Source organism: Prionailurus viverrinus, chromosome X (genome assembly GCF_022837055.1).
Source record: "Prionailurus viverrinus isolate Anna chromosome X, UM_Priviv_1.0, whole genome shotgun sequence".
Lineage (NCBI taxonomy): Eukaryota > Metazoa > Chordata > Mammalia > Carnivora > Felidae > Prionailurus > Prionailurus viverrinus.
In genome coordinates, this window is record NC_062579.1 from 38,661,244 (window position 1) to 38,687,185 (window position 25,942).

General features: G+C 40.8%; 1 protein-coding gene across 5 annotated transcripts in view; it reads left to right on the top strand.

Moving 5' to 3' along the window:
* The window catches only part of ZNF81 (zinc finger protein 81), a 90,084-nt gene that overhangs the window by 49,036 nt on the left and 15,106 nt on the right, over positions 1–25,942 (top strand). For all 5 annotated transcript variants that reach the window (XM_047844547.1, XM_047844544.1, XM_047844545.1 and 2 more), the window contains 2 exons: positions 10,738–10,864; positions 19,418–19,513. In XM_047844547.1, the coding sequence (XP_047700503.1) occupies positions 10,738–10,864; positions 19,418–19,513 (223 nt within the window). The remainder of the gene's footprint in view (positions 1–10,737; positions 10,865–19,417; positions 19,514–25,942) is intronic.

Consider the following 25,942-nt stretch of genomic DNA (forward strand, 5'->3'; position numbering starts at 1 on the left):
CTTTTTGCTGGCAGAGGATCTTGCCTCAGTTTCGATGGCCGTTGACTGATCAGGGTGATGTATGCTGAAGGTCGGGGTGACTGTGGCAATTTCTTGAAGTAAGACAACAGTGAAGTTTACTGCATTGATTAACTCTTCTTTTCACAAATGATTTCTCTGTGGCATGTGATGCTGTTTGATAGCATTTTACCCACAGTAACATTTCTTTCAAAATTGGAGCCAATCCTCTCAAACCCTGTCACTGATTTATCAATTAAGTTTATGTAATATTCTAAATCCTTTGCTGTCATTTCAACAATCTTCACAGCATCTTCACCTTCTGGGGCACCTGGATGGCTCAGTAGGTAGCAGATGTGACTCTTGATCTTGAAGTCATGAGTACAAGCCCCATGTTTGAGATAGAACTTACTTAAAAAAAAAAAAAAGAAAGAAAGAAACCATTTTCGGGGCTCCTGGGTGGCTCAGTCTGTTAAACTTCGGCTCAGGTCATGATCTCACAGGTTGTGGGTTTAAGCCCCACGTCGGGCTCTGTACTGACAGCTTGGAGCCTGGAGCCTGCTTCGGATTCTATGTCTCCCTCTCTCTCTGCCCCTCCCCCACTTGCACTCTGTCTGTCTCTCTCTCTCTCTCTCTCTCTCTCTCTCTGTCTCTCAGAAAATAAGTAAACATTGGGGCGCCTGGGTGGCTCAGTCGGTTGAGCGTCTGACTTCAGCTCAGGTCATGATCTCACACTCCATGAGTTCGAGCCCCGCGTCAGGCTCTGTGCTGACAGCTCGGAGCCTGGAGCCTGCTTCAGATTCTGTGTCTCCCTCTCTTTCTCTGCCTCTCCCCTGCTCATTCTCTGTCTCTCTCTGTCTCAAAAATGAATAAAAACATTTAAAAAAATTAAAAAAAAGTAAGCATTAAAAAAATTAAAGAGGCGTCTGGGTGGCTCGATCGGTTGGGCGTCTGACTTTAGCTCAGGTCATGATCTCGCAGTCTGTGAGTTTGAGCCCCACGTCGGGCTCTGCGCTGACAGCTCAGAGCCTGGAGCCTGCTTCAGATTGTCTCCATCTCTCTCTGCCTCTCCCCCTCTCTCACTCTGTCTCTCTCTCAAAAATAAAATAAAAACATAAAAAAAATTTTTTTTAAAAAGCCACTTTCTTTGCTCATCCATAAGAAGCAACTCCTCATTCAGTAAAGTTCATCGTGAGACTGCAGCAGTTCAGTTCCATCTTCAGGCTCCACTTCTAATTCTAGTTCTCTTGCTATTTCCCCCACATCTGCACTTACTTCTCCACTGAAGTCTTGAACCCCCCCCCCCCCCAAAATCGTCCGTGATGGTTGGTTGGAATCAATTTCTTCTAAACTCCTGTTAATGTTGATGTTTTGACCTCTTCCCGTGAATCATGAATGTTCTTAATGGCATCTAGAATGGTGAATCCTTTTCAGAAGGTTTTCGATTTACTTTGCCCACATCCATCAGAGGAATCTGTGGCAGCTATAGTCTTACAAAATGGGCTTCTTAAGTAGACTTGAAAGTTGAAGTTACTCCTTGATCCATGGGCTGCAGAACGAATGTGATGTTAGCAGACATGAGAACAACATTAATCTCATTGTACATCTCCAACAGAGCTCTTGGGTGACCAGGTGCATTGTCAATGAGCAGTAATATTTTGAAAGGAATCTTTTTTTTTCTGAACAGTGGGTCTCAACAGTAGGCTTAATATATTCAGTAAACCATGTTGTAAACAGGTGTGCTGCCATCCAGACTATGTTGTTCCATTTATAGAGCACAGGCAGAGTAGATTCAGCATAATTCTTAAGGGCCCTAGGATTTTCAGAATGGCAAATAAGCGTTGGCTTCAGCTTAAAGTTACCAGTTGAATTAGCCCCTAACAAGAGAGTCCTTTGAGGCTTTGAAACCAGGCATTGACTTCTTTCTAGCTATGAAAGTCCTAGATGGCATCTTCTCCCAATAAAAACCTGTTTCATCTGCATTAAAAATATGTTGTTTAATGTGGCCCCCTTCATTAATTATCTTAGCTAGATCTTCTGAACACCTTGCTCCAGCTTCTACACCAGCAGTTGCTTTTTTCATCTTGCACTTTTTAAAATAATTTTTTAAATGTTTTTATTTTTAAGAGAGAGACAGAGCACCAGCAAGGGTGGGACAGAGAGAGAGGGAGACATAGAATCGGAAGCAGGCTCCAGGCTCTGAGCTCTCATCACAGAGCCCGACGTGGGGCTGGAATCCATGAACTGTGAGATCATGACCTGAGCTGAAGTCGGATGCTTAACCGACTGAGCCACCCAGGCGCCCCAACCTTGCACTTTTATGTTAGGGACACAGCTTCTTTCCTTAAGCCTCATGAACCAACCTCTGCTAGCTTCAGCCTTTGTTCTGTGGCTTCCTCACCTCTCTCAACCTTCGCAGAGTTGAGAAGAGTTAGGGCCTTGCTTTGGATTGGGCTTTGGCTTCAGGGAATGTTTTTGCTGATTTGGTATCTTCTGTCCAGACCACTCAGACTTTCTCCATATCAGCAAGAAGGTTGTTCCACTTCCTTATCATTAGTGTGTTCACTGGAGAAGCACTTTTAATTTCCTTCAAGAACTTGGCTGACTGGTTCAAGAGGCCTGGCTTTTGGTTTATCTCAGCTTTTGACATGCCTTCCTCACTCACTAAGCTTAATCATTTCTAGCTTTTGGTCTAAAGTGAGCCGTGTGACTTTTCCTTTCACTTAAACACTTAAGAGGCCATTGTAGGGTTATTAATCGGTCCAATTTCAATATTGCTGTGTCTCAGGGAATAGGGAGTCCTGCCCAAAGAGAGGGAGGGGGATGGGGGGATCGGCTGGTCAAGCGAACAGTCAGAACACACATAACATTTATCAATTAAGTTCATGGTCTTATGTGGGTGCAGTTCGTGGCACTACCAAACCAATTGCAATAGTACCATCAAAGATCACTGATCTGAGATCACCATAACAAATAAAATAATAATGAAAGAGATTGAAATATTGCGAGAATTACCAAAATGTGACACAAAGACACAAAAGGAGCAAATCCTGTGGGAAACATGGCACTGATAGACGTGCTTCAAGGCAAGATCTCAACAGACCTTCCATTTGTAAAAAATGCAGTGTCTGCAAAATGCAATAAAGTGAAGCACAGTAAAACAAGGTATGCCTGTGTTATGAAAAGAATGCATGTTACTTTCATGATCAGACCCTAGCGTACTTCCTTAGATTTTTTTTTCTTATAATCACCTGCCTGACATATTGTATAGTCTTCTCTCCTTTTTTTACAGAGCCATTCGTTCTTTCATTAATCACCATGCGTTTTCCTTTTTCCATACCTTTCCCTTTGTCTTTTCTAGAAAATACTTTCCCCCATTTGTCTCCATCACACTTACTTTTTCCCCAAGATCCTATATAAACTGTACCAACTCTAAGCACTCGAGTAGACTTACTTTTTCTGTGGAGCCCACAGTGTACCTCAAATATATTTCTAACATACACTTTTGTGTGTGTGTGTTTTGAAACTGAGTTATATTTGAAAGACATTGAATTGTATATAGTTTGATGAGTTTTGACAAATATATATATATGTATATATATATATAATTGACCAATATATTTATATATGTAACCATCACTCAAACTGAAATACAGAATGTGTCCATCACCCTTGCAAGTTCCCTTTTGACTAGTCAATTTCTTACCCCCAAGGCAACCAGTTTTAAGATTTTTAATCCCTATAGATTAGCCCTGCTTGTTCTTGATTGTCACATAAATAGAATCATTTGTTCTGTGTTTGGCTTCTATTTATAAAATAAAATATATTTGGGGCACCTCAGTAGCTCAGTTGATTAAGTGTCCAACTTCGGTTCAAGTCATGATCTCACAGTTCTTGAGTTCAAGCCCCGCATCAGGCTCTGTGCTGACAGCTCAGAGCCTGGAGCCTGCTTCAGATTCTGTGTCTCCCTCTCTCTCTGCCCTTCCTCTGCTTGTACTCTGTCTCTCTCTGTCTCAAAAATAAATAAACATTAAAAAATTTTAAAAATAAAATATTTTTTAATGTTATTTTAATTCAAGTTAGTTAACATACAGTGTAGTCTTAGTTTCAGGAGTAGAGCCCAGTGATTCATCTCTTGCCTATGATATCTAGTGCTCATCCCGAAAAGTGTCCTCCTTAATGCCTGTCACCCATAAAATAAAATATTTTTGAGAGTCATTCAGGTTGTATCTGTCACCAGCTCTTTCCTTTTTATCACTGAGTATTCCATTGTATGAATATACCATATTTTGTTTATGCAGTCACCTGCTGATGAACATATTGAATGTCTTCTAGTATTTGGTTATCATGAGTAAAGCCTGCTATAAACACTCTTGTAGAATTTTTCTGAGGATATATGTTTGCATTTTATTTTAGTAACTACAGAGGAATGGAAACACTAGATTATAGGGTGGGTGTATGTTTAACTTTATTAGAAACTGCCACACAGGGTTCCAAAGTGATGATTCAGTTTACATTCCTTCCAGCAATTTTTTAGTTTATTATAAATTTTAGCTTTTCTAGTGAGTGTACAGTGCTATTTCAGTGTAATTTAAATTGCATTTTCCTCATATTCTTTGAGTAAATATACAGTAGTGCAATTACTAAATCATATAGTAATTCTATTTTTAATTTTTTGAACAGTCTCCATACTGTTTTCCACAGTTATGCACCTTTATGTTTATTGCAGCATTAGTGACAATAGCCAAATTATGGAAGCAACCAAAATGTCTATTGGATAGATGAATGAATAAGGAAGATGTGGTATACATACATACACAATAGAATATTACTCAGCCATAAAAAAGAATCTTACCATTTGCAACAACATGGATGGATCTAGAGAGTATAATGATAAGTGAAATAAGCAAGTTAGAGAAAGACGAATACCGTATAATTTCACTCATATGTGGAATTTAAGAAACAAAACAAACAAAAGAAAAAGAGACAAATCAAAAACCAAACTCTTAGCTATAGAGAACAAACAGATGGTTAGCAGAGGAAAGGTGGGTTGGGAGATGTGTGAAACAGGTGATGGGGATTAAGAGTATACTTACCTTGGGGCACCTGGGTGGCTCAGTCAGTTAAGCATCCAACTTCAGCTCAGGTCATGATCTCGCGGTGAGTTCGAGCCCCGCATCCGGCTCTGTGCTGACCGCTCAGAGCCTGGAGCCTGCTTCAGATTCTGTGTCTCCCTCTCTCTCTGCCCCTCCCCTGCTCATGCTCTGTCTCTCTCTGTCTCAAAAATAAATAAAAACATTAAAAAAGGAGAGAGTACACTTATCTTAACAAGCACTGGGTGATGTATAGAATTGTTGAATCACTATAGTGTATACCTGAAACTAACTGTATGTTAATTGCACTGGAATTAAAATAAATTTTTTACAAAATAAATAAATTGCATTTTCCTCATAACAAATGATATTGAACAACTTTTCATATGCTTCATTGGCCATTTGTATCTTTTTTGGTGTCTGTTTAAGTTTTTTCCCATTTAAAAAAGTTGGGTTATGTGTCTTTTTGTTATTACTTTGTAGTTCTTTCTACATTCTTACTGTGGGTGTTTTGTATATGTGTGTATATATATATTGCAAATTTTTTCTCCCAGTCCATGTCTTGACTTTTCATTTTCTTAATGAAATCTTTTCTGAACAGAAATTTTAATTTTTGTAAGCTCCTATTTATCAAAATTTTCTTTTATATTTGTTGCTTTTTGCACTATGTCAAGAAATCCTTGCTTGACCCAGTATTGCAAAGATACCCTTATGTTTTCTTCTAGAGCATTTTTAGTTTTGGTTTTTTTTTTTCCTTTTTAAAATTATAATTTAACTAACATGAAATGTCATATTGGTTCTAGGTGTACAACATCTTGATTCAACAATTTTATGTTAGTGCTTGGAACAATAAATGTCGTCAACATACGTTATTACAGTGTCATTGACTGTATTTCCTCTGCTGTACTTTCCGTCTCATGACTTATCTATTTTATAACTATAAGTTTGTACCTTTTAATCCCCTTTACCTATTTCACCCATCCTCCCTCCCACCTCCCCTCTGGCGATCACCAGTTTGTTCTCTGTATTTAAGAGTCTGCTTTTTCTTCTCTCCCTCTTTTTTTTTTAAATGTTTATTTATTTTTGAGAGAGACAGAGACAGAGTATGAGGAGGGGAGGGGCGGGAAGAGGGACACAGAATCTGAAGCAGGCTCCAGGCTCCGAGCTGTCAGCACAGAGCCCAATGTAAGGCTCGAACTCACAGACCTAACAGACTGAGCCACCCAGGCACCCCAAGAGTCTGATTTTTCATTTGTTTCTTCATTTGTTTTGTTTTTTAGATTCCACATATAAGTGAAATCATACGGTATTTATCTTCTCTGTCTGACTTATTTTACTTAGCATAATACCCTCTAGGTCCATCCATGTTGTCACAAATGGCAAGATCTCATTCTTTCTTATGGCTGAGTAATATTTCATCACACACACACACACGTATATAATTCATATATATATACACGTGTATATATATATTTTATCCTTTTTCTTTATCCGTTCATCTATGGATGGACACTTGGGTTGCTTCCACAATTTGGCTATTGGAAATGTCATGCTGCAATAAACATAGGGGTGCATATATCTTTTCGAATTAGTGTTTTCATTTTCTTTGGGTAGGTACCCAATAGTGGAATGCTGGATCATATGGTATTTTATTTTTAATGTTTTGAGGAACCTCCACATTGTTTTCCACAGTGGCTGTACCAACTAATTTACATTCCCACCGACAGTGCACAAATGTTCCTGTTTCTCCACATCCTCACCAACACTTATTATTTCTTTTTGATTGTAGTCATTCTGACAAGTGTAAGGTGATCTCTTACTGTGGTTTTGAGTTGCATTTCCCTGCTGATGAGTGATGTTGAGCATCTTTTCATGTATCTGTTGGCCATCTGTATGTCTTTTTTGGAAAAATATCTATTCAGGTCTTCTGCCCATTGTTAAATCAGATTATTTGGGATTTTTTGTTTTTGGTGTTGAGTTGTATAAGTTCTGTATGTATTTTGGATACTAACCCCTTATTGGATATATCATTTGCCAATATCTTCTTTCATTTACTAGGTTGCTTTTTTGGTTTGTTGATCATTTCTTTGCTGTGCAGAAGCTTTTTATTTTGGTGTAGTCCTAATAGTTTATGTTTGCTTTTGTTTCCTTTGCCTGAGGAGACATATCTACAGAAATGGTGCTAAGACTGATGTCAGGGAAATTACTGCCTATGTTTTCCTCTAAGAGCTTTATGGCTTCAGGTCTCACATTTAAATCTTTAATCCATGTGAGTTTATGTTTATGTATGATGTAAGAAGGTGGTCCAGTTTCATTCTTTTGCATGTAGCTGTCCAGTTTTCCCAGCACCATTTATTAAAGAGGTTGTCCTTTACCCATTGTATATATTTTTTCTCTTTTGTTGTAAATTAATTGACCATATATGGATGGTTTGTTTCTTGCCTCTCTCTTCTTTCTATTGATCTAAGTGTCAGTTTTTATGCTAATACCATAATGTTTTGATTACTAGAGCTTTGGAAAATAGTTTGAAATCAGGGTTATGATATCCCCAACTTTGTTCTTTCTCAAGATTGCTTTGGCTATTCAGAGTCTTTTGTGTTTCCATACATACTTTAGGTTTGTCCTATTTCTGTGAAAAATGCCGTTGGAATTTTGACAGGGATTGCAGTGAATCTGTAGATTGCTTTTGGTAATATGGACATTTTAACAATATTAATTCTTCCAACCCATGAACACAGAATATCTTTCTATTTACATATCTTATTTAGTTTCTTTCATCAGTGTGTTATAATTTTCAATGTATAGGTCTTTCACCACCTTGGTTAAATTTATTGGTAGATATTTTTCTTGATGCAGTTATAAATTTCGGGGATTGTTTTCTTAATTTCTTCTTCTGGTAATTTATTATTAGTGTACACAAACACAACATGTTTTTGCATATTGATTTTGTGTCCTTGCCACTTTATTAAATTCATTTTTTAGTTCTAACAGGTTTATTTTTGGTGGAGTCTTTAGGGTTTTCTATATAATGTGATGTCCTCTGCAAATAGTGATAGTTTTCCTTCTTCCTTTTCGATTTGGATGCCTTTTATTTCTTGTCTATTTGCTCTAGTTAGGAGTTGCAATACTCTGTTGAATAAAAGTGGCAAGAATGGACATCGTTGTCTTGTTTCTGATCCTAGAAAAGCTTTCAGCTTCCCACTGTTGGTTATGATGTTAGCTGTGGGCTCGTCATATATGGTTTTTATTGTGTTGTGATACCTTCTGTCTATACCTGCTTTGTTGAGAGTTTTTATCATAAATGGATGTTGAACTGGGGCGCCTGGGTGGCCCAGTCGGTTAAGTGTCATACTTTGGCTCAGGTCATGATCTCACGGTTCGTGGGTTCCAGCCCCATGCGGGCTCTGTGCTGTCAGCCTGGAGCCTGGAGCCTGTTTTGGATTCTGTGTCTCCCTTGCTTTCTGCCCCTCCCCTACTCGCGCTCTATCTCTCTCTCAAAAATAAATAAATGTTTTAAAAAATTAAAATAAATAAATGGATGTTGAACTTTGTTAAATTCTTTTTTTGCATCTATTGAGATGATCATATGATTTTTATCCATTTGTTAGTGTGGTGTGTCATATTTATTGATTTGCAGATGTTGAACCATCTTTAGGTCACTGGAATAAATCCCACTTGATCATTTTGTACGATTCTTTTAATGTATTGTTGAATTCAGTTTGGTAATATTTTGTCTCTTATGGTTAGAGAGTCTCTTATGGTTAGGCTCCCTCTCTCTCTAAGTTTTTTTTTTCCCTTCCCCTCCCCCATGGTCTTCTGTTAAGTTTCTCAGGATCCACATAAGAGTGAAAACATATGGTATCTGTCTTTCTCTGTATGACTTATTTCACTTGGCATAACATTCCAGTTCCATCCACGTTGCTACAAATGGCCAGATTTCATTCTTTCTCATTGCCAAGTAGTATTCCATTATATATATAAACCACATCTTTATCCATTCATCAGTTGATGGACATTTAGGCTCTTTCCATAATTTGGCTATTGTTGAGAGTGCTGCTATAAACATTGGGGTACAAGTGCCCCTATGCATGAGTACTCCTGTATCCCTTGGGTAAATTCCTAGCAGTGCTATTGCTGGGTCATAGGGTAGCTCTATTTTTAATTTTTTGAGGACCCTCCACACTGTTTTCCAGAGTGGCTGCAAATTATTGTTAACTTTTGTATGTGGTATAAGGTATGGACCAAGGTTTGGTTTTTTTCATCCAAAACTTACATCCATTGTTCCAGCACAATTTTTGAAAAGACCTTCCTTTTCCCCAATGAATTACTATGGTGCCTTTGTCAAAAAGAGTTTGTCTGTATGGGTATGGTTCTGTTTCTTGACTCTGTTCTTTTCTATTGATATATCTATCTGTACTAACATCATTACCACACTGTCTGAAGTATTGTAGCTTTATAGTAAGTCTTAACACTACATATAAATCCCTGCTTTGGCTATTCTAGGTTCTTTGCCTAGCCACATAAACATTAACATCTCCTTGCCAGTTTTTACCAAAAAGTTGACAAATAATTGATTGAACAAGTAGAAGACAAATGAGTATGGTGATAGAAAATTTCAATAACACTCAACCAATTTGATGTATATATTAATAGAATACTACAGCCGTCAATAGCTGTATATATATTCTTTTCCAGGGACACATGAAACATTCTCCTAGATAGACCATATGTAGAAATCATACAGAGTATATTTTCTGACACTGTGGAATTAAGTTAGAAACGAATAACGAAAAAGCATCAAGAGAAAATGGCTGTATTTTTGATGAATAAATTAAAGCAATAGTAGAGGGAGCTATGTATAATTTAATTAAAAAAAGGTATACATGCTTCCTTCTAAAAGTTATAGAACACAAACTTCCCATTAAAATTAACAACAAAATAGGATCAAGGTCAAATCCTGTACAAAACTATTATTCTTAAAAATGTATGACTGACTGGGGTACCTGGGTGGCTCATTCGGTTAAGTGCCTGACTTTGGCTCAGATCACGATCTCATGGTTTGTGAGTTCAAGCCCCGCATGGGGCTCTGTTCTGAGAGCTCAGAGCCTGGAGCCTGCTTCGGATACTGTGTCTCCCTCTCTCTCTGCCCCTCCCCAGCTTGTGCTCTGTTTCTCTCTCTCAAAAACAAGTGGACATTAAAATTTTTTTAAATGTATGACTGACTGTTGTACCAATGAATAGCAAAAATTTACAATTCAATATTTGTATTCTACACAACATTATATATAACTAGGTATTTAATAGACACACCATATAGCATATTCTAGTGAAAGTCATTTAAAAAATTCTTTGGGGTGCCTAGGTGGCTCAGTCGGTTAAGCATCTGACTCTTGATTTTGGATCAGGTCATGATCTCACAACTTGTGAGTTCGAACCCCACATAGGGCTGTCCGCTGACAGCACGGAGTCTGCTTAGAATTCTCTGTCTCCTTCTCTATCTGCCCCTCCCCCATGAATGCTCTCTCTCTGTCTCAAAAATAAATAAATAAACATTTAAAATAAAATAAAATAAAATAATTTCTTACTGATCTTCTCCCTATCACCCACTGCTGGCCATGTCACCCTGAGCAGGATTGTGTTGTTACAGGGCTCCGTATCGTTCGAGGATGTGACTGTGGACTTCAGCAGGGAGGAGTGGCAGCAGTTGGACTCTACACAGAGACGCCTGTACCAGGATGTGATGCTGGAAAACTACAGCCACCTGCTCTCATTGGGTAAGTACAGCCATTCTAAGAATCTACAAAGGAGCATGTAATGGATAAAATTGTATCCTCCCTGTAAAATATGTTGAAGCCCTGACCTCCAGTACCTCAGAATATGACCTCTTTTGGAATTAGGGCCTTTATAGAAGTAATCAAGCTTAAATGAGGTCATTAGGGTGGGTCTTAATCTGGTACGACTGGTGTACTTAAAATAAGGGAAATCTAGCCAGAGAGACACATACACACATACACACGGAGGAAAGACCGTGTGAAGACACATAAAGAAAAGAAGATGGCCGCATCACTAGAGTGATGCATCTGTAAGCCAGGAAATGCCCAAGATCACCAAGATGTTGGAGAGCAACATGAAACGGTTCCTTCCTGTTTTGAAGGTTCTACTTCAAAAAGAGCATGGCCTTACTGATACCTTGATTTTGGACTTCTGGCTTCCAGAACTGTGAGACAGGAAATTTCTGTTATTTCAAGCTGTCCAGCTTGTGGTATTTTATCATAGCAGCCCTAGGAAAGTAACATGAATTTTTATACTTGGGAAATGGGTTGCTGCTGTAACAAATACTAAAAAAAAACATGGAAGTGGCTTTGGAATTGGGCAATGGGTAGAGGCTGGAAAGGTTTTAGGTACTTCACAGAAAAGGCCTAGATTGCTTTGAAGAGATTGCTGATAGGAATGTTAAAGGGGCTTTTGGTGAGGTCTCAGAGTGAGGAGCATGGAAACTGGAGGAAAGGAGATCCTTGTTATAAGGTGGCAGAGAGCTTGACTGAATTCTGTTCTGTTGAGTGGAAAGTAGAAATTGTAAGTGACAAACTTGGAATTTTAGCTGAGGGCATTTTTTTCCTTTAATGTTTATTTATTTTGAGAGCAAGAGAGCACGTGCTAGCAGAGGAGAGAGAGAGAGGAAGAGAGAGAATCCCAAGCAGGCTCCACACTGTCAGCGCAGAGCCTGATGCAGGGCTGAATCTCATGAAGTGTGAGATCATGACCTGAGTCAAAATCAAGAGTCGGACACTTAACTGACAACCACCCAGGCGCCCCTAGCTGAGGAAATTTCTAAGTAGTGTTAAAAGGCATGGCCTATGCTTTCCTTGCTGCTTATAGTAAAATGTAGGAGGAAAGAAAGACAGTGAAGAGGAATTGTTAGTAAAAATGAAGCAGAACTTGAAGATATGGAAAATGTTTGGCCTATCCATATCACAAAAAAATGAGATGGACTCTGGAAAGAACACCAAAGGGGTGGACAACCAGTTGCTAAGGAGATGAGATGTATGCCTTGTGGATCCAGTCAGCCCTGTCAGTAGAAATACTGCCAGCTTAGACTGAAGAGGACGGAGACAGGAAAAAATGAGCTGTCCAGGAAAATGAGGGAAGGCTGTAGGCTATCTGGGATTGTGCAGATAGGACGTAGGCTGGTAAAACCGTTTGGCTGTGTACACGCGTTTTCCTTCAAGAAGAGGGATGAATGACTTCAGGGATGGGTCAGAGGCCAACAGGGCTGCTGCCACCACCACAGGCCCAGAAGTCACTGTCTGGGAAAATGGCATGTGACAGACCATCACCTCCTCAGTTCCAGAGGGCAAGCCACCTGCTTGGTTCCAGGCCTGAAGGGGCAGAGCTCTCACCCAGGGTCAAGGGTGTGGAGTTGCCACATCTGATCTGAGGTCACACCTCATGACAACTTTCGGCTCTCTTGAATTGCTGCTTCAAAGTTCTTTTCAACTCTCCCTTATAGTACTTGTCGACTGTCACGTTTGTGCCATTATTTAGCCTTAGATGGAGTTTGCCACCCACCTTGGGAAGCATGCTCAAGCAGCACACTCTGGGAAGACCCAGGCTCAGTGGTCTAGGGGTTACTACTGACCTCTCACCATCTATAGGCTGGGGCTTGATCAGAAGGACTTGGGCCCCCTGTGAGTGGGGAGTGGGTCTCTCCTGCTGGCCACATTTCTTGTGTCCCACCACTGGGTGAGGATTCAGCACTGGACTCTTCCATGTTCACTGCCCATTACTGAAGGAGTCTTTGGTTCTTTTTTTAAAAATTTTTTAAATGTTCGTTTATTTTTGAGAGGGAGGGCAGGGAGAGGGGCAGAGAGAGAGGGAGGCACAGAATCTAAAGGAGGCTCCAGGCTCTGAGCTGTCAGCACAGAGCCCAACGTGGGGCTCAAACCCATGAACCTGGAGATCATGACTTGAGCCAAAGTCAGACGCTTAACCGACTGAGCCACCCAGGCGCCCCGAAGGAGTCCTTGTTAAGTGTCCTTTCTTCCACGTGCTAATAACGCTTAAATTCAGCGAGTAAGTAAGTTGAGACCAAGTAGGAAGCTAAAAGCTGTTTCTCTATAGAAGTGCAGTTATCCTCAGAGGATGGCAGTGCTTTGCTCCAAAATCCCAAGGTTTGCTCTGTGATTCTCCTGTGAGGGCCTGCCAAAAGCTTCATCCCTATCTGCCACGAACACTTCAAACACCACTGGATCTGCCAGATCATATGGCCCAGTGGCAGAGCAGCTTATATGGCAGTCTGGATCTGTAAAGAGCCTTCTTTCATTCTGGGCTTTGTTCAAAACTAGCAGTTTTTTGGATCACATGATAAATGGGCCAGAATAGCACACCCAGATGAGGAATATATTGCCTCTGAAGTCTGTAGAGGCCCAGTAGGCATTATCCCTCTTTTACTTATAGGAAGAACCAGATGCAAAAACTTATTCTTCACTTGGAGATTTCTAGGGGTCCAGTGGCATGGAACTTTCCCTCAGGTAGATGGCCCCTAAATTTTTGTCAGATTTATGTCCTACCCTGTGACATACAAATATCTCACCAGTAAGTCAAGAGTCATTACTACCTCTCGTTCATAAGGTCCAGTCAGCATAATGTCATAAATGCAATGGGCCAACGTGATATCTTGTGGAAGGGAAAGGCAGTCAAGATCTCTGCAGACTGGGGCACTTGGGTGGCTCAGTCAGTTGAGCATCAGACTCTTGGTTTCAGCTCAGGTTATGATCTTGCAGTTTGTGAGTTCGAGCCCCTCATCAGGCTCCATGCTGGCAGTGCAGAGCCTGCTTGGGATTCTGTCTCTCTCCAACTCTCTGCTCTCCCCCTCCCATTCCCCCCACTCACTTGTTCTCTCTCTCAAAATAAATAAATAAACTTAAAAAAAAAAGATCCCTGCAGACTAAATTATGACATAGGACTGAAAGGCTGATATATTTCTGAGGTAGGACAGTAAAGGTATATATATAGTTGGTCGTAACAACTGAAAGCAAACTGTTTCTAGTAGTCTCTACTAACAGGTATTGCCAAAAAAAAAAAAAACCCAACCCACACATCTGTAAGATCAATAGCTACCATACCAGGTATGAAGGGATGCGTTAATTTGCTTAAGCAGTGAACCCGTGTCTCGTACAGCAGCTGCTATTGGAATTACCTGGTTAAGCTTATGATGAGCCACTGTCATTCTCCAAGATCTATTTGTCCTCTGCACAGGCCAAATAGGTGAGTTGAATAGAGATGTGGTGGAACTCACCGCCCTGGCATCCTTCAGGTTCTTGATGGTGGCCCTAATCTCTGCAATTCTTACAGGAATGCATATTTCCTTGGTTTACTATTTTCCTAGTAGAGGCAGTTCTAGTGGCTTCCACTGGTCCTTTCTCACTGTAATAGTCCTCACTGCACAGGTCAGGGAACCAGTATGGGGATTCTGTCAGTTGCTGCGTATCTGTATTCTAATTTTGCATTCCTGAACCAGGGAGATAAACACAGGATGGGTTTGGGGGACTGCTGGGCCCCCTGTGAGATGGAGCTGCGCTGAATCGCAATTGATCACTTTACTCCCATAAGCCCCTATGCTGTCTAGTGGGCCACAGTGACATCCTGCGTCTCCTGGAATTAGTGTCCATTTAGAACTGGTGTCCAATGATCTCTGAAAAACCTCACTATGTCCTTTGCCTCAACGCACAGTCACCCTGACAAGGGGACTGTAAATCCCTTTAGAGAAGGCTGGGAGAAAGATTAGTAGTATAAATTTTGACAGTGTACTGGGGGTCCTTCCTCAGGGGAGCTGTCTCCCCTTCCTTCAGAGATTTCTGGGTCTGTAAACTGGCTCAAGTCTGAAAATTGATGGAGGAGCTGAGACTCTCTGTTTTTATGTTTCAAGTTAGACTTCTGTTCACTTGAGCTAGAACTCTTCTCTTTATACAGATCAAGTAAGAATTTAATAGATTGCTGGGGTGTCTGGGTGGCTCAGTCGATTAAACATCTAACTTCAGCTCAGGACATGATCTCATGGTTCGTGAGTTTGAGCCCCACGTCGGGCTCTGTGCTGACAGCTCAGAGCCTAGAGCCTGTTTCAGATTTTCTCTCTCTCTCTCAAAGATAAATAAACATTAAAAATTTTTTAAAAGAATTTAGTAGATTGCTCATCTATTTTCTAGAGACATCATGATCAACTAGCCAACACCATGGGTCTCTCTGCAAGTCAGACTATTCTGATCACTGCTTTGACCCTACTGTCCACTATAGTAGCTGTGCCCACCTTGCATTTAGCAATTCAGTGCCTCCATGTGACCCCTGCCACCCCAGGATCCAATTATGCCCATTGCATTTGGGTTTCCCAATTGAGTGGCAGCACTTCCACTATAATTGTGTGTCCTACAGAGAAGAAGCAATCACAGAAATCTTCAAGGATTCTGCCCCCTCCCCACACCCACCCAAATTTGTTTGTCACAGCCATGGTCACAGATATGTCCTCTGGATCCTCCCAGTGCGGGACAAAATGTCTTACATGATAAACCCACTCTAACATCCCAGTATCCCCAAGCCTTTGGATGCCTTTCTGTATAGTATAGAGAGTTCTTCCAAAGCAGTTCTCCATTTCAGCTGCATTTAGTACAGGCCATGTTTTGATCCACGTTTCTGCCAACCAAGCAAAATGTTCAAGCCCTCTCTAACCCAAGTGGCAACATTAATTTCAGAATCTGTTTAGTGTGCACATACCACTAAATCTGGCCTGATCCAACTTTATGTTCTTTCCATTATCCCGCACTCTTTTAAAGTTTATTTATTTTGACAGAGAGAGAAAGAGAGAGTGGGGAAAGGGAAGAGAGAGAAAGGGAGAGAGAATCCCAAGCACACTCCACACTGTCAGCACAGAACCCAATGCAGGGCTTGATCCCACAAACTGTGAGATCATGACCTGAGCTGAAATCAAGTGTCGGATGCTCAAGTGACTGAGTCACCCAGGTGCCCCCATTATCCCACACTCTTCATACCCATTTTTACCCAGATTTCCCAGATTTCTGTCTATATAAATTGGACAAATAATGCAGTTATTTTGTACCTTCTCATGAATTTACACTATATCTCATTCTTTGGGCCCTGATGAGACTTGAGTCTAGTTAGAGGTCTAGAAGCATATAAGGGTATGTCCTGGGAGAACTCAGCAGTACCTTGCAAGGCAAGTACCTCAGAGGAGGCCATTGCAAGGTCCTCGGGCAAAGTAGGGTTAGTCTTCTCAGAGAGGGGTAGAAGGGCTACTTCTACTGGCAAAGAAGACTCATCAGAATGTAGAAGTTCAGCGTCCTCATATGTTTCCATTCCAATTTTTAGGTTTCCTTCCTTTTCAGTCAGTTCCCTCACCTGAATAGCAGACACCCTGTGAGGTTGGGAATTCAGTTTGTGTTGTAATGTAGCCATTCACAGGATGAGACTCTGGGTTTGGTTTTCAGCAATATCAACTCTGCAGCTACAGGAGGTAGGGGTTTCTTTCAGGAAAGACATAGAAATGTTCAGGTCATGTATGCAGTGCTTGAGCTGGGAAATCAAATCCCTGAGTGCATCCTTTAGTTTCCGGCCCTCCACTTTGACCAGCATAATTAAGAGCAACCAGGCAATCTTATACTTGTAAGTTTGACAAAAATGTCTAGGGTATCAAATATAAGGTCCTGCAGAAAGATGCCTCTCATCAGCATTTGATTAGGAGTATCCAGGGGTGATATGTTGCATATCTCTTTTGCCACATCATGCCATGGACTATTAGTGCCCTCTTTACTACTGGAAATAGAGTCGTTAGCGCATTCAAATCTAATCAGAATAGGGAACCAATTCTAGAAACCCCATAGCCAGTTCAGAAAACTCATTCTTACTATTCTTTTCCTCTAGAGTCACCCTCAAAATCTGTATTATGGCTCTCCAGAGAAATGGAACCAATAAGATACGGTTATATACGTATACAGAGTACACCCACACACTATACATACATACACATACATAGAGACAGAGAGAATGAATACATGTACATATACACAGAATCTGGGAAAGAGGTTTATTTTAAGGAACTGGCTCACCTGACTGCAGGGACTGACAATTCTGAAATGTATAGGGCAGGCCTGCAGGCTGGAAATTCGGGTGAGCTGATATTGTAATCCTGAGTCTGGAATCTTCAGGGCAGGCCAGAACACTGAAAACTGAGGCAAGGTGTCTGTGTTGCAGTCTTGAGGTAGAATTCCTTCTTTCACTAGCCGTTCCTTGTTCCCTCTGCCCTCAGCAAACACCTCAGTGGGTTGTGGTTCTTCACCTAGTGGGGTGACCTGAAAATTCATTCCTTGAAGGATCTGCCTGAATTGGATTGTTGTAGTCAATGTAGTTTCCATTGACTTTAATCACAGGACACAGTAGTACTAAGAGACCCCCCCCCCCCTCAAGGGATTTCCTGTATTCCAGACATGCTTCTTCCTCTTTTCCATTGTGGGGCAGGAGTCCAATTCCCCTGAGTAATCAGGATCCGTCACCCAGGCCAGCACAGTAATTCCCTTCTTTGCCTTTTGATTCAGAGATGTGAGGGGCCCAAAATGTCAGGTGGCAGATAAGTCTCCCAGTTCAGTGGAATCACTATTGTGTCTCCCAGTGGAAGCATTCCTCCCTTTGGAACAGCAGAGCTTAAGGTCATAAGAACAGGAAGCAAATATTTTGCTAATGGACCAGGAGAGGTAATAGTGAATGGTGCCACTCCTGGGCTGGGGCCAACGGAGTGGGGCCACCGCCATTGTAGGCTTGGAGGATAGAATATTGAGCCGATAAGAATTACTCTCAGAACTTAAAATCTAGTGGAATTTGCCTTGTTAGGCTTTGGACTTTGTTGGGACCTGTGATCCCTTTTTTCATTCCAGTTTCTCCCTTTTGAAATGGGAATGTCTATCCTATGCCTGTCCTACCACGGTATTTTGGCAGATAAGTTGTCTGCTTTCACAGGTTTGCGTGGAGAGAAACTGCCCCAAGATAATTCACACTCCCAACTCATTCATAACCAATTTGGGTGATTTAGATAAGATTTGAGACTTTGAGTTGATATTTTGATAGATTTTGAACTTAAGACTTGATGCTGGAATGATTAAGACTTTGGGGGATATTGGGATGGGGTTAGTATATTTTGCACGTGGGAAGGACATGAATTTGGAGGGTCAGAGGGCAAATTTTTATAGGTTGAATTGTGTGTCCCCTGAAAAAAAGATATACAGAAGTCTGAACCCCCAGTACCCAAGAATGTGACCTTATTTGGAAATAGCGTCTTTATAGAGGTAATCAAGTTAAATTTTGTTAATGTTTATTTATTTTGAGAGACAGAAAGCATGAGAGGGGAGGAACAGAGAGAATCCCAAGCAGGCTCTGCGCTGACAGAGCTCACGACTGTGAGATCATGACCTGAGCCAAAATCAAGAGTTGGTTGCTTAACCAACTGAGCCACCCAAGCACCCCTGAAGAAATCAAGTTAAAATGAGTTCATTGGGGTGGGCCCTAATCTAATATGACTGGTGTCCTGGGGCGCCTGGGTGGCTCAGTTGGCTAAGTGTCTGACTTCAGCTCAGGTCATGATCTCAAGGTTCCTGGGTTCGAGCCCTGTGTCGGCCTTTGTGCTGACAGCTCAGAGCCTGGAACCTGTTTCAAATTCTGTTTCTCCCTCTCTCTCTGCCCCTCCCCTGCTTTCTCTCTCTCTCTCTCTCTCTCTCAAAAATAAACATTAAAAAATATTTTTAATATGACTGGTGTCCTTATAAAAAAAGGGAAATTTGGGCATAGAAATAGACACACATAGAGGGAAGACGGCCATGTAACTGAAGTGATGCACTTACAAGCTTAAGAACATCAAAGAATGGAATGCCGTTGCTGGCAAAGAACAAGCTAGAAGAGTCAAGGAAGGATTCTCCCTAACATCTGTGAGAGAGGGCATGGCCCTGCTAAACACTTTGATTTCAGACTTGAGCCTCCAGAAGTGTGAGACAATGATGTTCTGCTGTTTTAAGTCACCCAGGTTTTGGTACTTTGTGAGAGCAGCCCTAGGAAACGAACACAGAGCCTCCATGAGAGTATTTCCATTCTCAGCTGCTGAGAACTCTGCGACATCTGATGTGTGTGCTGGTGGCATCCTTGATTGGTCTGAGATGCTTCAGTCCATTAACCTCTGTGATTATTGCTCTTTTCCCAGTGAAATGTGGTTACTTTTTTAAAGAACAAGTGGAAAGCAATTAGCTGGACCCAATTCTATCATGTCCTGTTAACAGGGTATGAAGTTCCCAAACCAGAAGTCATCTTCAAGTTGGAGCAAGGAGAGGAGCCATGGATTTTGGAGAGAAAAACCCCACATCAGAGCTGTTCGGGTGAGTGAGTGCAACCCAGGCAGATCTGGGGGCACAGAAACACTTTTCTTTTCCTAAGAGGTTGGTGCCTTTAAAATTCTATTATTTCTACCATCTTGAAGGTTCTAAACTTTGGAAGCTGCTTAAGGAAAAATAGCATTGGCCTCTTAGGTACCAGACTGCTCTCTCCCTTTATTTCCCTTACTGTTGTCAACTGTCTTTTTGGCCTGACTTGCGTCCAGGAGAATTGCTACAGTTCCTACGCTCTGGATCATATGCCAGGCTTCCTCCCTATAGATCTTGCTTTTTTGGATGTTCTGTCCTTCCATCACATTTTTATGCTTCATTATTTAAACCCCACCCCCAGGGTCTTAGATTCTTATCATATACTTTCAGGTTCTTTTTGTTGTTAATTTTTTTAATCTTCCTTTATTTTTGAGAGAGAGAGAGAGAGAGAAAGCAGGGGAGTCGCAGAGAGAGGGGAAGACACAGAATCTGAAGCAGGCTTCAGGCTCTGGGCTGTCAGCACAAAGCCCGACGCAGGGCTTGAACCCACGAACTGCGAGATCACGACCTGAGCCGAAGTCAGATGCTCGACTGACTGAGCCACCCAGGCACCCGTATACTTTTAGGTTCTAATGAGTTTGCCTTCTTTGTAAACCAGCTTGTTGCCTCACTCCGCCTTCTTTCTCCTAAGTTTTATCTTCTCACATCTAAGATACCAATAAACTGTCATCTACAACCAGCCTCACCTCCTCCTCTCTCTGTAGGAATTGCTTTCATATTCCTTACTCCTCTCCACCTCCCCATCACAATGCATCTCTCCCATCTTCTGACCTTAGGATCATTGTCATTTAGCATTTTTTCTTTTAAATAAGTCAGCTGTATTCAGGTATAATTTACATACAATCAAATGTATCCATTTCAAGTACACAAAGAAGATACACACACAAAAATGAGCCTTTATGCCCCTAGTAGTTAGTATGTACCACCCCTTTAGCCCCAGGCAACCGTTGACCTGCTTTCTGTCACTATAGATTAGATTTGTCTTTATTAGGGTTTCATATGAATAAAATCATACTATATATACCCTTTTGGGTCTGGCTTCATTTGTTTGGCATAATGATTTTGTGATTCGTCCGTGTTATTGAGTATATAACTAGTTTACTCCTTTTATTTTATTTGTTAATGTTTACTTTTGAGAGAGAGAGACATACAGACAGAGTACGAGTGGGGGAGGGGCACAGAGACAGGGAGACACAGAATCCAAAACAGGATCCAGGCTCTGAGCTGTCAGCAGAGCCCGACACGGGGCTCGAACTCAGACTACGAGATCATGACCTGAGCCGAAGTCAACACTTAACTCACTGAGCCACCCAGGTGCCCTTAGCTTATTCCTTTTAAATGCTGAATACTATTCCCTGATATGAGTAGATTGCCATGTTTATCTATACACCTGTTGATGACAGGTGGTTATTATTTGGTTATTGTGAATAAAGCTGTAGTGAACATTCTGGTATGTCTTTGTGTGACCATATGTTCACATTTCTCTTGGGTAAATACCTAGGAGTGGAGTTGGTGGGTGATATAATTGTGTAAGTATGTGCTTGCCTTTATAAGACGTGGCCAGGGGTGCCTGGGTGGCTCATTTAGTTAAGCATCTGACTCTTGATTTCGGCCCAGGTCGTGATCTCACGGTTTGGGTGTTCAAGCCCACGTCGGGCTCTTCACCGATGGTGCAGAGCCTACATGGGATTCTCTCTCTCTCTCCGTCTCTCTCTGCCTACACTCGCTCGCTCTCTCTCTCTTGCTCTCTCTCTCTCTCTCAAATAAACTTAAACTTTTTTTAATAAAATAAAATAAAAATAAAAATAAGACATGGCCAAACTATCTTCCAAAGTGGCTGTGATTTTACACTTCCAGCAGCAACACACAAGAATTTCGGTTGTTCCACATTCTTGCCAACCCTTGCCACCATCAATCTCTTTCATTTTTGCTATTATCCTGGATGTGTAATGGCATCTCATTGTGATTTTAAGTTGCATTCCTCTGATGAGTAATGAAAAGTATTTTTTCATGTGCTTAGTGACCTTTGTACATTTTTGTTTGAAGTGTCTGTTCAACTATCTTTCCCATTTTTTTTATTGGGTTGTTTCCTTAATGAGTTTTCAGAGTTCTTTATATTTGCTGGCTATAACTCCTGTGCCAGATATATCCATTGTCAACATTTTGTTTTAATTTGTGGCTTTCACTTCTATCTTCCTACTGGTGTCTGTCAAAAAGCAAACATTTTTGGGGCGCCTGGGTGACTCAGTTGGTTAAGTGTCCAACTCTTGGTTTCTGCTCAGGTCATGATCTCATGGTTTCGTGAGTTCGAGCCCCACACTGAGCTGTGCACTGACAGCACGGAGCCTGCTTGGGATTCTCTCTCTCTCCCCTTCTCTCTGCGCCTACCCCACTCACTCTTTGTCTCTCTCAAAATAAATAAGTAAACTTCAAAACGAAAAGATAGTTTGTAACTCACAGTTCCCAAGAAGAGGAGACATGCCACACTGGGAAGCCCCAGGGTCAGTCAGAAGGCCAAAGTCATGAGGGGAAAGCACAGCAAGAGCCTTTATTGTTATTTTCCTGGGAAAGAATGGGTAAGGCAGAGTGAGCAGGCTGGGAAGGTTTACCATTGGCTAGTTTGAGTAATTTCAGCAGGGCTTCTGGGGTGTAGGGACTGTATGTAGTTACCTGGTACCTGGTACTGAGGTGATTAGGGCAGCGGGATAGTGGCTCAACCTGTGAGAACTTAATAAAGGAGATAGTGGTGGACATGGGCTCTGGATTGGTTGGTTTGCATATGAAAGTTATGCTTACAGGGAAGTCATTTGCTATCTCTGGGCATGAACTAGCACTGGGAGAGGCATTCTCTCCAGGATGAGCAAGGCACCAGATGGCAGAGCATCAAGAATACAGAAAATAAGGGGTGCCTGGGTGGCTCAGTCAGTTAAGCATTCTGACTTTGGCTCAGGTCATGATCTCACGGTTCGTGAGTTTGAGCCCCACATCAGGCTCTGTGCTGACAGCTCAGAGCCTGGAGCCTGCTTCGGACTCTGTGTCTCCCTCTGTCTTTGCTCCTCCCTCGCTTGTGCTCTCTCTCTCTCTCTCTCTCTCTCTCTCTCTCTCTCTCTGTGTGTGTGTCTGTCTCTCTCAAAAATAAATAAACATTAAAAATAAATTTTAAAAAAGAATACAGAAAATAAGATAAAGAAGATATGATACACACACGCACACATGCTGGAATACTATTCGGGCATAAAAAAGAATGAAATCTTGCCATTTGCAACAACATGGATGGATCTAGAGAATATAATACTAACCGAAATAAGTTAGAGAAAGACAAATACCATATGATTTCACTCATATGTGGTATTTAAGAGATAAAATAAATGAACAAAGGAAAAAAAGAGAAAGAGAAACAAACCAAGAAACAGACTCTCAACTACAGAGGACAGACTGATGGTTACCAGAGTGGGGGGGAGGAGGGATGGGTGAAAATAGGTGAAGAAGATTAAGAGTACACTTCTCATGATAAGCACTAAGCAATGTATAGGGTTGTTGAATCAGTATACTGTACACCTGAAACTAATACAGCATGTATGTTAACTATAGTGGACTTAAAGTTAAAAACTTAAAAAAAAACAAAATAAGAAAATACAGTTAATATACTGTCCTTTTGGCAAACCCACACTTGCTTTATTACTGTAGCTTTTATAATGAGTCTTGAACTCAGGTAGTCTGCCGGGATTTTATTTGGAGTTGAGTTGACTCTATGGACCAATTTTACGAGAAATGATATCTTCACAATATTGAGCCTTCTAATCCATGAGCATGGCATACTTTCTGCATTTATTTGGGTGTTTGATTGCTTTCAGCAATGTTTTATGGTTGTCAGTGTAGAAGTCTTATGCATCCTTCATTAAATTTATCCCTAAGTATTTGATGCTTTTTGACACTATTGTAAAATGGCATTGTTTTTTAAATTTTATTTTCAAATTGTTCATTGCTAGTATGTATAAATTGCTCATGATTGATTTTTGTACATTGACTTTGTATCCTGAGGCATTCCTACATCCACCTATTAGTTTTCTTGTAGGTTCCTTGGGGTTTTTCATGTAAGCAATCATTATCACTTTAGAAACACTTTTACGGGATGCCTGGACAGCTCAGTCGGTTGAGCATCCGACTCCGGCTCAGGTCATGGTTTCAGGGTCTGTGAGTTCAAGCCCCACGTCAGGTTCTCTGCTGTCAGCACAGAGCCCACTTCAGATCCTCTGTCTCCCTCTCTCTGCCCCTTCCCCTACTTACTGTCTTTCTCAAAAATAATAAACATTTTTTTTAAAAAAAGAAACATTTTTACTTTTTCCTTTACAATTTCATGCTTTTTCTTACTTTTCCTTATTTCACTAAGACCTTCAATTTGATGTTGAGTAGAAGTGGTGAGTGTGGGCACGCTTGCCTTGTTCCTGATATTAGGGATAAAAAATTCATACCATTGTGTATGATGTTTTTTGAAGCTTCCCTTTATCGAGTTATAGGAGTTCTTTTTTTAAATTTTTTATTAACATTTATTTATTTTCAAGAGAGGGGGAGGGGTGGAAAGAGAGGGAGACACAGAATCTGAAGCAGGTTCCAGGCACTGAGCTGTTAGCACAGAGCCTGATGCGGGGCTTGAACCCACGAACTGTGAGATCATGACCTGAACTGAAGTTGGACGCTCAGGGAACTGAGCCACCTAGGTACCCTTATAGAAGTTCTTTTTAAATCCTAGCTTGTTTAAGAGTTTTTTAAAATCATGGTTACATGTTGAATTTTGTCAAATGTTTTTTTCCTCATCTTATTAATCATATGAATTGTTGTTTTTATTTTGTTAATATGTGAGTTATTTATTTTCAAATGTTAAATTAACTTTATATTTCTGAGATAGATACTAGTTGTTTATGATATATAACCCTTAATATATATTGTTGAGTTATATTAACTGATATTTTGTTTTAAATATTTTCATTTTCATAAGTGATTTTGGTTGTTTTCCTTTTTTTCAATGTTGTCAGGTTTTGGTATTAGGATTATGCTGGCCACATAAATGAGTTGTGAAGTGTTCCCTTTTCTATTTTCTGAAATAGTCTGTGGAAGATTGTTATTCTTGGGGCACCTGGGTGGCTCAATTGGCTGAGCATCCAACTTTGGCTCACGTCATGATCTCACTGTTTGTGAGTTCAAGCCCCACATCGGGCTCTGTGCTGACAGTTCAGAGCCTGGAGCCTGCTTCAGATATCTCCCTCTCTCTCTGCCCCCCCCCCCCCCCCCCGCACTCTGTTTTTTTCTCTCTCTTTCAAAAGTAAATAAACATTTAAAAAAGGCTTTAAAAAGGTTTACTGCTTGTGCATTATGTTCTATCATAATAGAAATCTACTAAAATAATTAGCAAAATGAATCGCACAGAAGGTGTCTGCTTTTGGAATTTGGAAAAAGTCTTGGTAGCAATATGATCAGATTAATGTTCAAAGTAAAAGGCTCAAACTGCTTAATGAAGCATAAACATGTTTCTCTTATCCTTTGTTGTCTAATTTATTTTTCTTTTCAAATTTTTATTTAAATCCTAGTTAAGGGGCGCCTGGGTGGCTCAGTCAGTTAAGCATCTGACTTCGGCTCAGGTCATGATCTCACAGTTTGTGAGTTCAAGTCCTGCGTCAGGCTCTGTGTTGACAGCTTGGAGCCTGGAGCCTGCTTCAGAATCTGTGTCTCCCTCTCTCTCTCTGCCCCTCCCCTACTCACTCTCTCTCTCTCTCTCTCTCTCTCTCTCTCTCTCTCTCAAAAATAAATAAACATAAAAATTAAAAAAAAATAAATCCTAGTTAACATACAGTACAATATTGGTTTCAGGAATAGAATTCAGTGATTCATCACTTACATACAACACCCAGTGCTCATCATAACAAGTGCCCTATTTAGTACCCATCACCCATGTAGCCCATCCCTGCACCCACATCCCCTCCAAGAACCCTCAGTTTGTTCTCTATTGTTAAGAATCTCTTATTGTTTGTTTCCCTCTCTCTTTTTTTACACTCCCATATGTTCATCCGTTTTGTTTTCTTAAATTCCACACGAGTGAAAACATATGGCATTTGTCTTTCTCTGCCTAACTTATTTCGCTTAGCATATATACTCCAGCTCCATCCACATCATTGCAAATGGCAAGATTTCATTCTTTTTGATGGATGGGTAATATTCGTGTGTGTGTGTGTGTGTGTGTGTGTGTGTGTGGTGTGTGTATACATGCCATATCTTCTTTATCCAATCATCATTCAATGGACATTTGGGCTCTCTCCATAGTTTGGCTGTTGTTGATAATGCTGTTATAAACACGGTGCATGTACCCCTTTGAATCTGTATTTTTTTTTT